The sequence below is a fragment of the Hyla sarda genome, chromosome 8 (genome assembly GCF_029499605.1).
Source record: "Hyla sarda isolate aHylSar1 chromosome 8, aHylSar1.hap1, whole genome shotgun sequence".
Lineage (NCBI taxonomy): Eukaryota > Metazoa > Chordata > Amphibia > Anura > Hylidae > Hyla > Hyla sarda.
This window is the reverse complement of record NC_079196.1, coordinates 48,441,834-48,457,176: the sequence shown is the minus strand read 5'-3', so window position 1 is coordinate 48,457,176 and position 15,343 is coordinate 48,441,834. Positions and strand designations below refer to the sequence as shown.

The window sequence follows — 15,343 nt, the reverse complement described above, 5'->3', positions numbered from 1 at the left end:
GTTGTCTTATGTCTATATCTGGAGACAGATGAAGTCTTCAGAGCTCTGCGCAATTCTTTCTTCATCCTGAACAAGGTTCCTGTACGAACCTTCACAAGATGAATCCAATGAAGATGAACTATAACCAATGAGCAGAAACAATTTCTGCATTCAGAACCATCCTCCACTTTCTAAGGAATCGTTTCCCAACCAGGGCGCCTCCAGCTGTTGCAAAACTACAACTTCCAGCATGATATAGATTTTCCACTGCAAGGATAGGGGATAAGATGTCTCAGGGCCGGAGAACCCCTTTAAATCTCACCATATTCTTACCTTGTAGTGGAACATACACCTAACATTTGCATCCCCTGAAATGATGGAAGTTATTTATAAGGTGTTTATATTTGACATTCTTTGGCTTTATCACTCCCGAAATTGTTCTTCATCAGTAAACTTACATGTTACATTCACAAGACTTTAATTTGCTACTTGAATGCCTTCCATTTTGTGGCTGCACTAAACACATTTCGAGCCGTATTCTTACCTACTCCATCAGCTTCTTGATTATAATTAGACGCCGCGCTCGTCTCTTGGGTGCTTTGCTCATGAACCGATACCTGGGTAAAGTAAATTATGGCATTTAAAATTTAGCTTTATCGCAAGCCAGAAAACATAAATATATACATGAATGGACACACCGCCGCGTAGCTCCGGTAACTTTTGTCGAGGATAAACTTATTTTTGGGGGAATTAATAGTAATAATTTTATTTGTGTGCACGGGCTTCCGATGAATATAAATACTTAGCGTGCGAATGAAAATTTGTATAATACCTGTTCTGTATTACAAGCTGAAAATTGAGTTTCATGTTGCTCAGCTGCTTGGCTGCTACTCATGAACGTGACTTCATTGCTTCTTCTTGTTTCCTATAAAAATGAAAGCATTGAATTAAAGCAAAATGGTAAGTTATTATTAAAAGCATAATTATATTTTACCAATTAAATAACACAAGGTCATATGTTTCATACATTTTTTATAGAGTACATATATGGTGTTCATAGTCTTCTTTTGGGCCTTGCTGTAACTTTGTATACACCTCTGACTTCATTTCTAAATGTAGCAGAAGAAAAATCTAGCAGAATATCTCTAATGTAGTACAGAGATACTACGACCTGCAAGCTGTGCTGACAAATATTGCTGTAATATAGTGCCTATAGTGCCATATGAACAGCTGTTCCTCCTGACCCCCCCCCCCCCCATACACATGCATACTTATGTCCTGTGTTTACATTGAGAAAAGGGGAATATCCCACCGGAAGACACCTCTGATGACAACTTATTTGTAAGAAAAAATGTATCTGTACACTACCCAAAAGTAACCTCTGAGGTTTTTTTTTTTTTTTTTTTTTTTTTTTAGATATGGCAATGGGGAAAGCACTTTTACTCCCCCTTGTGGCAAGACCCAGTGTCAAATCAGACCAGTCCTGTTATCATTACATATCTGCATGTTGAATTTTGCAGCAGTCTGACATTTCTATCTAGCTATAATGTCAGGGACCAAAATTTACCTGCACCCCTGTACTACCTACTTGGAGTATCCAACACTAGTGACAGCCCCCAACTAGGCGACAATCCCTTCCTAACTAAATAACCAGGGAAGGGAAGAATCATCAGCATGCCGAGTTAAAACCAAACAGGCACGTCAGTAACAGCATTGGAACCAAAACTGGAGTGAAGAACCATAACAAAGGTTTAGAACCAGGAGACAGCATCACGGAAAGAGTCAGTGACTATACCAGAGTTATATGTCAGAAGCAGAAAACAAGGGAAACTAGCCAAGGGTCAGAACAGAGAAGGTCTAATATGAAGATAACGTGTGTAAGGCACAATAAAGTACGGTAACTTTCACAGGCAACTGTAGCCTGCAGCTGCCTGTGTATATCTGGTGCCAGCAGGTTGTGCAGGAAGCCGGTGCCGAGTCTGATTGGTCCGACATCTCCATTTCCCAAAAGGATAAAACACGCCCTACTTTCAGTGGGGCTGATAGCCATAACAACAGAAAAAGGCCATTGGTGCCGCCATAAGGAAGGGACCAGGACAGCCGCTGGACCGAGGCAAAGTAACTTTTTTTTGCGCCATTTCCACCATCTAATGTAATATGTCTTTGTTGTAAACTATACCACAAATTGTGAATCGTACCTTAAAGGTACTCGGAAAAACAAAAAATATTAAATGAACTGGTGCCAGAATGTTAAACAGATTTGTAAATTACTTCTATTTAAAAATCTTAATCCTCCCAGTACTTATCAGCTGCTGTATACTACAGAGGAAGTTCTTTCTTTTTGAATTTCTTTTCTGTCTGACCAAAGTGCTCTCTGCTGACACCTCTTTCCATGCCAGGAACTGTCCAGAGAAGGAGAGGTTTGCTATGGGGATTTCCTCCTGCAGCAGAGAACACTGTGGTTAAACTGAAAAGAAATTCAAAAAGAAAAAAACTTCCTCTGTAGTACACAGCAGCTGATAAGTACTGGAAGAGTAAAATATTTTTAAATGGAAGTAATTTTACAAATCTGTTTAACTTTCTGGCACCAGTTAATTTAAAAAAATGTTTTCCACCGGAGTACCCCTTTAAGTTAATGTTTCCCAACCAGTGTTCCTGCAGCTGTTGCAAAACCACAACTCCTAGCATGCCGGACAGCCTTCGGCTGTCCGGGTATGCTGGGAGTTGACGTTTTGCAGCAGTTGGAAGCACACTGGTTGGGAAAGACTGCCTAAGGCTCATTCACGCTAGTGAATCTCCACCTGCAAAACAACAGGAAAACTAGGACCGCTTGGAAATGTGTTGTCTCAATAGACAGTAATGGATTTCAGAGCAGATTCCACCGAAAGAATGAACATGTTCATTCTTTTGGTGGAGTCTGAGGTCCTGAATTTCCTTGGGGACATTTTGTAGTGTGATTGAAGCAGTACAATCCCATTACGAACAATGGGAGGCTGTTGCACCGTATTTTCCAGCGGAATTTTGGATCAAAAATCTGTATTGTGTATGGGCCCATAATAGGGTATTACACAGCTTTGTAAATTACTTCTATTTGGAAATCTTAATCCTTCCACTAGTTATGAGCCGCTGTATGCTCCACAGGAAGTTGTGTAGTTCTTTCCTTTCCGACCACAGTGCTCTCTACTGCTACTTCTGTCCATGTCAGGAACTGTCCAGAGCAGGAGAGGTTTGCTATTGGGATTTTCTTTTATTCCGGACAGTTCCTGACACAGACAGAGGTGTCAGCAGAGAGCACTGTGGTCAGACTGTAAAGAACTATAGAACTTCCTCTATACCATACAGCAGCTGATAAGTACTGGAAGGATTAAGATTTCTACATAGAAGCAATTTACAAAGCTGTATAACTTTCTGGCACCAGTTGATTTCAAAATATTTGTTTTCCACTGGAGTACCCCTTTAAGCTGTTAGTTTATTATTAAGGTTTTCTACTCTGTATTTACAATCCATTCCAAAGCTTTCAAACCACATAGCTGACATCAACCATGCTACAAACAAAAACCTTTAACACATTAACTTGCTTTGAATAATTAATTCTCCCAAATAATTTCGGCCTAGTGCAATGCTCCCGTTTCTTCATTGCAGGTGAGCGCTTGTATATTACTACCTAGTTAATTCTGAAGTATTAAGCTGTTATGAAATAGGAGAGTAATTGGAAATGCTAAATCTGGGCCGATGGTGAATACACGGCTCGCGCTGCCTCTGGGATGCATTAGTTTAAATGTAGTCATTTGTGAAAAGCATTTCAAGCTTTGTTTTAAATGACTAAATATCTACGCTGAAAGCCCAGCTTAATCAGACGAGAGCGCTCTCCGGTCGAGCTGCCGTACAAAAGGAAAATACTACTTCATTTCAATATATTAGGATATTGTGAGATTGAAGCCAATTTTATTTGCACAAGTACAAAACAAAAAAAAAAAGTAAAACTACTAATGAAAGAAAACATTTAGCGCGGGCATTACTGTCGTACATTAAGAGATATTTGTGATTGGAGTTCACAAAACAATTCAATAATGGGACACAAAAATTCAGTAAACATGTTTTGAGTGTTCACATTAACGTCTTCAGGACCGAGGGCGTATCATTCAGCAGGCACCCTGGCACATCGCCCAGGGGGGTCCTGAGACCCCCCCCCCCCCCCCATGTCGGCGATCGGAGAAAATTGCATGTCAATTCAGACATGCGGTTTTCTCCAATTCCGGGCTGATCGGGTCTCTGGTGACCCGATCACTTGGAAAATAGGGCTGATCGGAGCTGTCAGCAACAGCCCCGATCAGCCTAAAGGATAGGAGTGAAGTCGCAAAGCTGCAATATCCTCCCATCCCCTGTCATTATTCAGAACGAAGTTCTGACCAATGGCAGCGCAGGACAGGGGGTTGCCATGGCAACCCACCGTTCTGCCCGCCCCTGGATATCGAGGGGCTCTGGGAAGAAGATGGAGGCCGTACCTGCAGGAGAAGATGCCTGGGGACCTGGGATCTTTGCTGGAGCCTGCTGGATCTTTGCTCAAGTAGGGAATCGACAGTGGTGGTGGGGGGGGGGGGGGGGGGGGGGGGGAGAATTGAAAGTGAAAGTAAATCGATCTTTACTGTGGCAACCACTAGGGGGGCCAAACTGCAACTCCCAGCATGCCCAGACAGCCAAAGGTTGTCTGGGCATGCTGGGAGTTGTAGTTTTGCAACATCTGGAGGGTCACAGTTTGGAGACCACTGTTACAGTGGTGCCCAAACAGTAGCCCTCCAGATGTTGCCAAACTACAACTCTCAGCATGCCTCGACTGCCCAGGCATGCTGGGAGTTGTAGTTCTGTAACATCTGTCCCTTCAGATTTAGCAATTTTCATGACATTTTTGAAAATTGCTGCTCTACTTTGAAGCCCTCTAATTTTTTCAAAAAGCAAAAGTATGTCCATTTTATGATGCCAACATAAAGTGGACATATTGTATTTGTGAAGAAAAATTAAATTTATTTGGAATATCCATTTTCCTTACAAGTAGAGAGCTTCTAAGTTAGAAAAATGCAAAATTTTCAAAATTTTCATGAAATTTGGGGATTTTTCACCAACAAAGGATGTAATTAACGCCGAAAATTTACCACCAAGATAAAGTAGAATATGTCACGAAAAAAACAATCTCAGAATCAGAATATTCGGTAAAAGCGTTTTCGCGTTATTAATTCGTAAAGTGACGGTGGTCAGAATTGCGAAAAAGGGCTCAGTCCTTAAGGTGAAAAAGGGCTGCGTCCTTAAGGGGTTAACCCCTTACAGACACAACATATGTTATCTTTGCATTATTGTTTTTTCCTTGTCGCCTTCTAAGAGCCATCATTCTTTTATTTTTCCATCCTCAGACCCATATGAGAGCTTGTTTCTTATGGGACCAATTGTACTTTGTAATACCATCACTCAATTTCCAATAAAATGTATGGCAAAAAAAACTAAAAAATATTATTTGTGTTATGTCCCTATAGGGTAATCAAAAAATCCCCAAGGATTCCCAGGGTTAATATACTTTTACACAAAGCCCTCCGGGCCGAAGCCCCACAAGGACTAAATCCCTATCTCTAGGGAACCAACCCTAAAAATCTTATCTTTATTGGTTTCCAATTAAAATACAGTGGACACGTGGTGATGGTGGCTCCATGTTACTTTTTTTAGGACATTGTGTACTGTACAGGACCCTGAAGAAGCTCTTGTCCTCTACATAGACCAGTGTTTCCCAAGCAGGGTGCCCCCAGCTGTTGCAAAACTACAACTCCCAGCATGCCCGGACAGCCTTTGGCTGTCCGGGCATGCTGGGAGTTGTAGTTTTGCAACAGCTGGAGGCTCCCTGCTTGGGAAACACTGACACAGACAGTGATTTACAGCTCCCAGCAGATCTTTCTTACTTTTATATGTAAGGACTTTCTTTATCTGTATTAGTTATCTACTTATTTATCTTTAATCCTCACTTTTTCCTATTTTTGGATGACATTTTGGTGGCTTCAGAAGCAATTACCAGGTTTCCATAGATTTATGGTCTCAACATACAATGGTTTCAACATACAATGGTCGTCCTGGAACCAATTAATATTGTAACTTGCGGGACCTCTGTACAAAGCCGGTTAAACTGACGAAACGTTGTGGAGGTGCATGAGTGTATCTTTTAAATAGCATTGGGGGAGATCTGAATAGGAAGAATTGGCAGCATACCATCTATGATAGGGTAAAGGAGTATTCCAGGCAAAAACTTTTTTTTTATATATTAACTGGCTCCGGAAAGTTAAACAGATTTGTAAATTACTTCTATTAAAAAAATCTTAATCCTTCCAATAGTTATTAGCTTCTGAAGTTGAGTTGCTGTTTTCTGTCTAACTGCTCTCTGATGACTCACGTCCCGGGAGCTGTGCAGTTCCTATGGGAATATTCTCCCATCATGCACAGCTCCCGGGACGTGACATCATCATTGAGCAGTTAGACAGAGAACTTCAGAAGCTAATAACTATTGGAAGGATTAAGATTTTTTAATAGAAGTAATTTACAAATCTGTTTAACTTTCCGGAGCCAGTTGATATAAGTTTTTGCCTGGAATACCCCTTTAACCCTCAGAATCAGCTGCAAAATTACAACAAATAAAATAAGGATGATACTGCTGCAAAAACTCTAATAAAGCCACCTAGAAAAGGATCTCATTCCCCTTTGTAATATTTATATCACTGTATATATACAAGATGACACAGGGTTTTTATTTTGCATTTTAATTGGTGACCAATAAAGATAAGATATTTCCAGGGGGTGTACATTCATGTCCAATGTCCTTAAGGGGTTAATCCCTTAAGGACCACGGATGTATATTTATGTCCGTGGCCGGCTCCCGCGACATAACGGGTCGGTCCGGGCATGTAACTGAAGCCGGGACCCGGGGCTAATAGCGCATGGCAGCGATCCACCAGATTAACCCTTTACACGCGCCTTTCAAAGTTGAACGCTGCGTCTAAAACGAACATAAAAGCTTCCTGGCTGCTCAGTGGGGCTGATTGGGACCACCACCGTGAAAATGTGGTGTCCCGATCAGCTATGACGCGAGCGGAGGGTCACTCCCCTTCCTCCGGCACATCCGGATTCAGGCTTGAGCAATTGACCGCCGATAACACTGATCAATGCAAAGCTATGGCTTTGCAGTGAACAGTGCAGGCAATCAGTGTATGCAGTGTTATAGCCCCCTATGGGAGCTGTAACACTGAAAAAAAAAAGTGTAAAAAAAAAAAAGTTAATAAATGTGATTTAACCCTTTCCCTAATAAAAGTCCAAATCATCCCCCCTTTTCCCATAAAAAAAAAAAAAAAACATACAAATAAAAATAAATATAAACATATGTGGTATCGCCGTAAATGTCTGAACTATAAAAAATATATCATTAATTAAACTGCAGGGTCAAATAATTCCAAAGTCCAAAATGGCGTATTTTTGGTCATGAAAAAATGTATATAAATCAATCAAAAAGTCCAATCGATACAAAAATGGTACCGATAAAAATTTCAGATCACGGCGCAAAAAAGTTATAGGGGTCAGAAGAGGAGAATTTTAAACGTATAAATTTTCCGGCATGTAGTTATGATTTTTTCCAGAAGTACGACAAAATCAAACCTATATAAGTAGGGTATCATTTTAATTGTATGGACCTAAAGAATAAAGAGAAGGTGTCATTTTTACTGAAAAATATACTGTGTAGAAACGGAAGCCCCCAAAAGTTACAAAATGGCGTTTTTTCTTAAATTTTGTCGCACAATAATTTTTTTCCCATTTTGCCGTAGATTTTTGGGGAAAATGACTGATGCCACTGCAAAGTAGAATTGGTGGCGTAAAAAATAAGCCATAATATGGATTTTTAGGTGCAAAATTGAAAGGGTTATGATTTTTAAAATGTGAGGAGGAAAAAGTAAAAGTGCAAAAACTGAAAAACCTGTGGTCCTTACGGGGTTAAAGAGGTTGTCCAGCAAAATGAAGAAAAAAATATACATTGAAAGAAGCATTCCAAGATTTTTTTCTGCTTATATAGTGCAGTTTAGGCTATTATTAGAGAACATGTAGAGGTTGTTGTGTGCAGAGAGATTGGGTGGGGTGTTTGATCTCTTCACATTACCATTTAATCGCGCTGCTAGCGCTGGAGTTTACCAAGGGCTCAAGTCCTGCAGAAGCATAGGAATGGAGTTCCTGCACTTTTTCAAAACTTTTCCCATTAGCAGGACCAGCCCTTGAGTGGAAATCTTAGGTGAGTGCTCACACTTTTTTTCCCCAAGGACTTAACCCCTGAGTTTACCCAAGTGAAAGTGGTGACTTGGGTATGTTGTGACTATTATTTTGGCTATGTTGAATATTTATTTTGGCTACTGAAGAATGCGACACTAGTCGTGAAACGCGTATAACCCTTGATATTTTACTACTGCCATATCCATCTCAACGGCTAATAGCCGCTACACCAGCCGATCCAGTCTTGACAGCGCTGCAGTACCCCGGTTTGAGGACCACTGCAAATCGCGTGCAATTCGCACTGCACGCGGACGCCGACTCACCTCTGCTGAAACTCCCCTATAGGCCGGCTGCCGATCCGTGCCAAGCAGAGTGATTTTCTCAATGCACAAATATCCAAAGCCGGTTACTGCTGTACCGAAAGCGAGTGCTTGCCGCAGGAGAAGCGCACTCATACATTGCCACATCAAGGTATCCACATGCCCATGCCAGGGCAGTGACGATCTGAGCACAGGACATCGTCAATGCGGACACTTACTGCTATTGCTCTCTGGAATCTGCCGTTTTCAGGGACACTCGGCTGCCTACAATCTCTGTCTACTCAGCGGTAAAGTATCACTTTAATCCTATCATTAAAGGAGTACTCCGGCACGCATTTTTTTCCTTTTATCCCATCCGGGCTGCAAAATAAAAGAAAACACACTTTCTCTTACCTGCCAACTAGCCCCGGAGCTCCGGTACACTCCGGTACAGGTGTTCGGTCCCCGGTCTGTATTCTTCTTACTTCCTGTTAGCCCGGCACGTCACAAGGAGCTTCAGCCTATCACCGGCCGAGGAGGGACATCGCTGCGGCCGGTGATAGGCTGAAGCTCCGTGTGACGTGCCGGGCTAACAGGAAGTAAGAAGAATACAGCCCGGGGACCGAACACCTGTACCGGAGTGTACCGGAGCTCCGGGGGCTCGTTGGCAGGTAAGATGAAGTGTGTTTTCTTTTATTTTGCAGCCCGGATGGGATAAAAGGAAAAAAGTGCGCGCCGAACTACTCCTTTAACTGTATCAGTATTCTACTACAATTTTGTTACTTTTTGGATACAATTACCGGCATCTTACTAACTTCTCCTCTCAACACTTTGATGAATGACATTTAAGTCTGCCTTAATTCGCACATGTAACCTTGTGGAATCTCTCAAGTTTTTGCTGTAAATTTTTTGCTACTATAGACAATTTTTTCTTCTTTTCTGAGATGGCTGGCAATTTTTAGCATCATATTTTAGGTCACTTTATTCTATATTTTTAATACCTGAGCAAGGGCCCTGCTCGGGTATTGATTGTATTATTAAAATGTAATAAATGTTTAAGATGATTTAATTCATTGTACCCTTTCAGGCTTTTTATTACCAAATTTATTTTTACTATCACTATTACTGTATATTGTTTATTGTCCCCCCCTTTTCTCCTATTCCTTTTCCCTTTTTTCTTTTTTTTTCCTTTTTTTCACTACCCCTTGAGGACTGGTTATATCATATTTTATTATTATATAATTTTTCTCTGCCTACTATTTGGTCTTTTGGGGTTCTTAGACCATACCAGTTAACCTCGGGTTAGAATATTGATTGAGCTGCACTAACTCTATTCTATATCTAAATAAAAAAAAAATAAAAAAACTTTTTTGGCTGTGAAATAAAATCAGTCAGTTTACTTCACACTTGGGAGTTTTTAAGTCTCTTAATACAGTGGTCCCTCAAGTTACAATATTAATCAGTTCCAGGATGACCATTGTATGTTGAAACCATTGTATGTTGAGACCAGAACTCTATGGAAACCTGGTAATTGGTTCTGAAGCCACCAAAATGTCATCCAAAGATAGGAGAAAGTGAGGATTAAACATAAATAAGTAGATAACTAATACAGATAAAGCAAGAACGTATATATAAAAGTAAGAAAGAGCTGCTGGGATTTCAGTGTTTCAGTATTTCCCAACCAGGGTGTCTCCAGCTGTTGCAAAACTACAACTTCCAGCATGCCCGGACAGCCTTCGGCTGTCCGGGCATGCTGGGAGTTGTAGTTTTGCAACAGCTGGAGGCTTCCTGGTTGGGAAACACTGGTCTGTGTAGAGGACAGGAGCTTCTTCTGGGTCCTGTACAGAACACGCAATGTTCTAAAAAAAAAAAAAAAAAAAAAAAGGAGAATGGAGCCACCCTCACCAGGTGTCCAAATGGGCAGCTAACCCTGGCACAGGTAAAGAGTACAGAACATGTAATACCTCCCTGTACTGTAGGGGGTGCTACCAGACACCAGTCAGTGCATGCACTTTAGGAATACAGAGGTTTTATCAGTGAAATGTCCATTATGATTGGTCAGTTCTTCCGGCCATTGACACGTTTCGCAGATTCCATAGCATTGTATGTTGAGTCTGGTTTCAAGTTACAATGGTCCAGAAAAGACCATTGTATGTTGAAACTATTGTATGTTGAGGCCATTGTAAGTTGAGGGATCACTGTAGTTTATTAGAAATAATGCAGACAATTAGGAAAATAATGCAGACAATTAGGAAAATCCCCATCAATTCCAAAACAACACAGTATATATAGTGTATTAACATTGTTACTCTTTACTTTTTAATATATATACTGTGACAGTGCAAATACAATTTTTTCTAAATGTACAGAATGATGAGAGAAATAATGTACAGTTGTCTACACTCTTCCAAGGTAGAAATTCTAAGGGTCAGAGGACTTGTACAGGACTCATGGTTACAAATAGTGTTGCTCGCGAATATTCGCAATGCAAATTTTATTCGCGAATATTGCATATGCAAATTTTTGTATATGCACATTTTGTGCATATGCTAAAATAAAACGCGAGTATTATGAATATGCGAATGTAGCGAATATATGATGAATATTCATCCATATATTCGCGAAAAATCGTGAAATCGAATATGGCCTATGCCGCTCAACACTAGTTACAAATGGGGGGGACACCTTACTTGGTATCCAGAAACCCAAAGTCATTGTTATAGAAGTACAACTAACAAAGCTCATTCCTGGCTTAAAGTCTACTGTTTTAAAATAAGAACATGTGTAAACAGTACTGGGAGCACTTCTGATGTCTATGTTAAAATGAACAGTAATTCCCGTCTGAATATCAAATGTTGATTATATGTAAAGAGTTCATTTTGTTTTGTACGGCTACTCTGTCAGTGACAATGCAAGAATTACAGAAAGCACTCCCTTGTCAGAGCTCATATACTGGATTCACAATGTATTTAGGAGACTAATTATTAAGTCATGTTGACTGGAAGTACTCTGTATTTACAACTTGGGTATCGGAAGGTGTGTGGCCATTTCAGGCGTTCCTACACCGCCATGGCGCAAAGCGTAATGCACCGAATGGTACGATAGGTAGTTCCTGGGTACTGAGTCTCTAAATTCAGGCTCCAGGGCATTCAATAGGCCCTGTGCAAAGGGGCACTGCCAAAAGACGTGCATAGATGTTTCCTCCACATAGAGGCACCTGGGGCAGTACCTGGTTTTGCACAGGCCACGGACATGCATGAATGACCTCAGAGATAGTCCCCCCTGAATGCCATCCAAGACAAGTCCTTGTGTCCATTGATTAGCCTTGCAGAGGCTACATTGTCCCAAACAATCTCTGCCGTGGCCTTAGGGAGCCCTGGAACTGGCTCCAGCAAGTCCTTAGCTCTGGTGAGCTTGTAAACAGTCTTAGGCTTCCACAAATTGGGCTTGAGCCCCTCCAAATGGTGTTCCCCTATGAACTGAACAACATCCCCATAGTACCAGGGAGTGTGCTAGTTGTAAGGGATGGAGTTGTCCCACTTGTCCCAGCCGATCCTCTTCCAGTGGGGCAGGAGAAACAGGCAGGACATGGACCTGCCCGCGGAGCCTTTCTTTTCTACCAAAGTCCTCTGCACGCTGAAACATGCGAAAGAAGCCCGGAGCAGAGTGGAAATATCGGGGACTCCCTTCCCACCCTTGCTGGGCTCCTTGTACATAACAGTCCATTTAACTCTGTCCATTTTGCCCCAGATGAAGCGAAACACGGTCCGGGTGATGGCCCTGCAAACGGTGGCAAGAGGGGGCCTTTTCAGAAAAACAGGTCCGAAGCGGAGGATACGCATCAGGCACCAAATATAGTGCCACTCAACTGAATCAAAAGCCTTATAGATATCCAGGCTGACCACGTAACCAGGTCCGCTGCAGACATGTTGAGCGGAAGTCTCAGCACAGGCCAGCAGAGAGGGGGTTAATAGAGCAGCAGCAGGATCAACTGTCAGCACCACTCAGGCTCCAGCAAGTCCTGCAGTCAGGACACTTCCTCAGCACGAGAGCCCCACCGTCCCAGCAGCTGGAGGAGCAGGGATTGCCCTGGAGACCAACACTACCTGATCAATACAACATCATACCTGATGTTTTAACCCCTTCAGGACGGAGCCCATTTTGGCCTTAAGGACCGGAGCGTTTTTTGCACATCTGACCACTGTCACTTTAAACATTAATAACTCTGGAATGCTTTTAGTTATCATTCTGATTCCGAGATTGTTTTTTCGTGACATATTCTACTTTAACATAGTGGTAAATTTTTGTCGATACTTGCATCCTTTCTTGGTGAAAAATCCGTAAACTTGATGAAAAATTTGAAAATTTTGCATTTTTCTAACTTTGAAGCTGTCTGCTTGTAAGGAAAATGGATATTACGAATACATTTTTTTTTGGTTCACATATACAATATGTCTGCTTTATGTCTGCATCATAAAATTGACGTGTTTTTACTTTTGGAAGACACCAGAGGGCTTCAACGGTCAGCAGCAATTTTCCGATTTTTCACAAAATTTTCAAACTCAGTATTTTTCAGGGACCAGTTCAGGTTTGAAGTGGATTTGAAGGGTCTTCATATTAGAAATACCCCATAAATGACCCCATTATAAAAACTACACCCCCCAAAGTATTCAAAATGACATTCAGTCAGCGTTTTAACCCTTTAGGTGTTTCACACGAATAGCAGCAAAGTGAAGGAGAAAATTCACAATCTTCATTTTTTACACTCACATGTTCTTGTAGACCCAATTTTTGAATTTTTACAAGGGGTAAAAGGACAAAATTTTTACTTGTATTTGTAGCCCAATTTCTCTTGAGTAAGCACATACCTCATATGTCTATGTAAAGTGTTCGGCGGGCGCAGTAGAGGGCTCAGAAGGGAAGGAGCGACAAGGGGATTTTGGAGAGTACGTTTTTCTGAAATGGTTTTTGGGGGGCATGTTACCTTTAGGAAGCCCCTATGGTGCCAGAACAGCAAAAAAAAAACACATGGCATACCATTTTGGAAACTAGACCCCTCGGGGAATGTAACATGGGATAAAGTGAACCTTAATACCCCACAGGTGTTTCACGACTTTTGCAAATGTAAAAAAAAAAAAAAATTTTACCTAAAATGCTTGTTTTCCCAAAAAAAATTTATTTTTAAAAAGGGTAATAGCAGAAAATACCCCTAAAAATTTGAAGCCCAATTTCTCCCGATTCAGAAAACACCCCATATGGGGGTGAAAAGTGCTCTGCTGGCGCACTACAGGTCTCGGAAGAGAAGGAGTCACATTTGGCTTTTTGAACGCAAATTTTTCTCTGGGGGCATGCCGCATTTAGGAAGCCCCTATGGTGCCAGGATAGCAAAAAAAAACCCACATGGCATACCATTTTGGAAACTAGACCCCTCGGGGAACGTAACAAGGGGTTAAGTGAACCTTTATACCCCACAGGTGTTTCACGACTTTTGCATATGTAAAAAAAATTTTTTTTTTTTTACCTAAAATGCTTGTTTTCCCAAAAATTTTACATTTTTAAAAAGGGTAAAAGCAGAAAATACCCCCCAAAATTTGTAACACAATTTCTCCCGAGTACGGCGATACCCCATATGTGACCCTAAACTGTTGCCTTGAAATACGACAGGGCTCCAAAGTGAGAGCGCCATGCGCATTTGAGGCCTAAATTAGGGATTGCATAGGGGTGGACATAGGGGTATTCTACGCCAGTGATTCCCAAACAGGGTGCCTCCAGCTGTTGCAAAACTCCCAGCATGCCTGGACAGTCAACGGCTGTCCGACAATACTGGGAGTTGTTTTGCAACAGCTGGAGGCTCCGTTCTGGAAACAGTGGCGTACCAGACGTTTTTCATTTTTATTGGGGAGGGGAGGGGGGCTGTGTAGGGGTATGTGTATATGTAGTGTTTTTTACTTTTTATTTTATTTTTTGTGGTAGTGTAGTGTAGTGTTTTTAGGGTACAGTCGCACGGGCGGGGGTTCACAGTAGTTTCTCGCTGGCAATTTGAGCTGCAGCAGAAAGTTTGCGGCAGCTCAAATTTGCAGCCAGATACTTACTGTAATCCTCCGCCCATGTGAGTGTACCCTGTACGTTCACATTGGGGGGGGGGGACATCCAGCTGTTGCATAACTACAACTCCCAGCATGCCCGTTGGCTGTCGGTGACTGCTGAGAGTTGCAGTTTTGTAACAACTGTAGGCACACTGGTTATGTATCACTGAGTTTGTGACCTTACTCAGTGTTTCACAACCAGTGTGCCTCCAGCTGTTGCAAAACTACAACTCCCAGCATGTACGGTGCATGGTGTAAGGTGACTGCTGGAAGTTGTAGTTTGCAACAGCTGGAGGCACACCGGTCGTGAAACACTGAGTTAGGTAAAAAAAAAACTCTAAGTTTCACAACCAGTGTGCCTTCAGCTGTTGCAAAACTACAACTCTCAGCAGTCACCGACAGCCAACGGGCATGCTGGGAGTTGTAGTTATGCAACCACCAGATGCACCACTACAACTCCCAGCATGCACTTTAGCTGATTGTGCAAGCTGGGAGTTGTAGTTACACAACAGCTGAAGGTACACTTTTCCATAGAAAGAATGTGCCTCCAGCTGTTGCAAACTACAAGTCCCAGCATGCCCATAAGGGCATGCTGGGAGTTGTGGTGGTCTGCCTCCTGCTGTTGCATAACTACAGCTCCCAGCATGCCCTTTTTGCATGCTGGGAGCTGTTGCTAAGCAACAGCAGGAGGCTGTC

The 15,343-nt window shown here is 41.9% G+C and overlaps 1 protein-coding gene across 1 annotated transcript in view; it reads right to left on the bottom strand.

Annotated features, from left to right (window-relative positions):
• The window catches only part of XIRP2 (xin actin binding repeat containing 2), a 468,169-nt gene that overhangs the window by 54,604 nt on the left and 398,222 nt on the right, over positions 1-15,343 (bottom strand). The window contains exons 7-8 of the mRNA XM_056534393.1: positions 812-904; positions 524-596 (exon numbers count right to left, since the gene is read on the bottom strand). Of these exons, the coding sequence (XP_056390368.1) occupies positions 524-596; positions 812-904 (166 nt within the window). The remainder of the gene's footprint in view (positions 1-523; positions 597-811; positions 905-15,343) is intronic.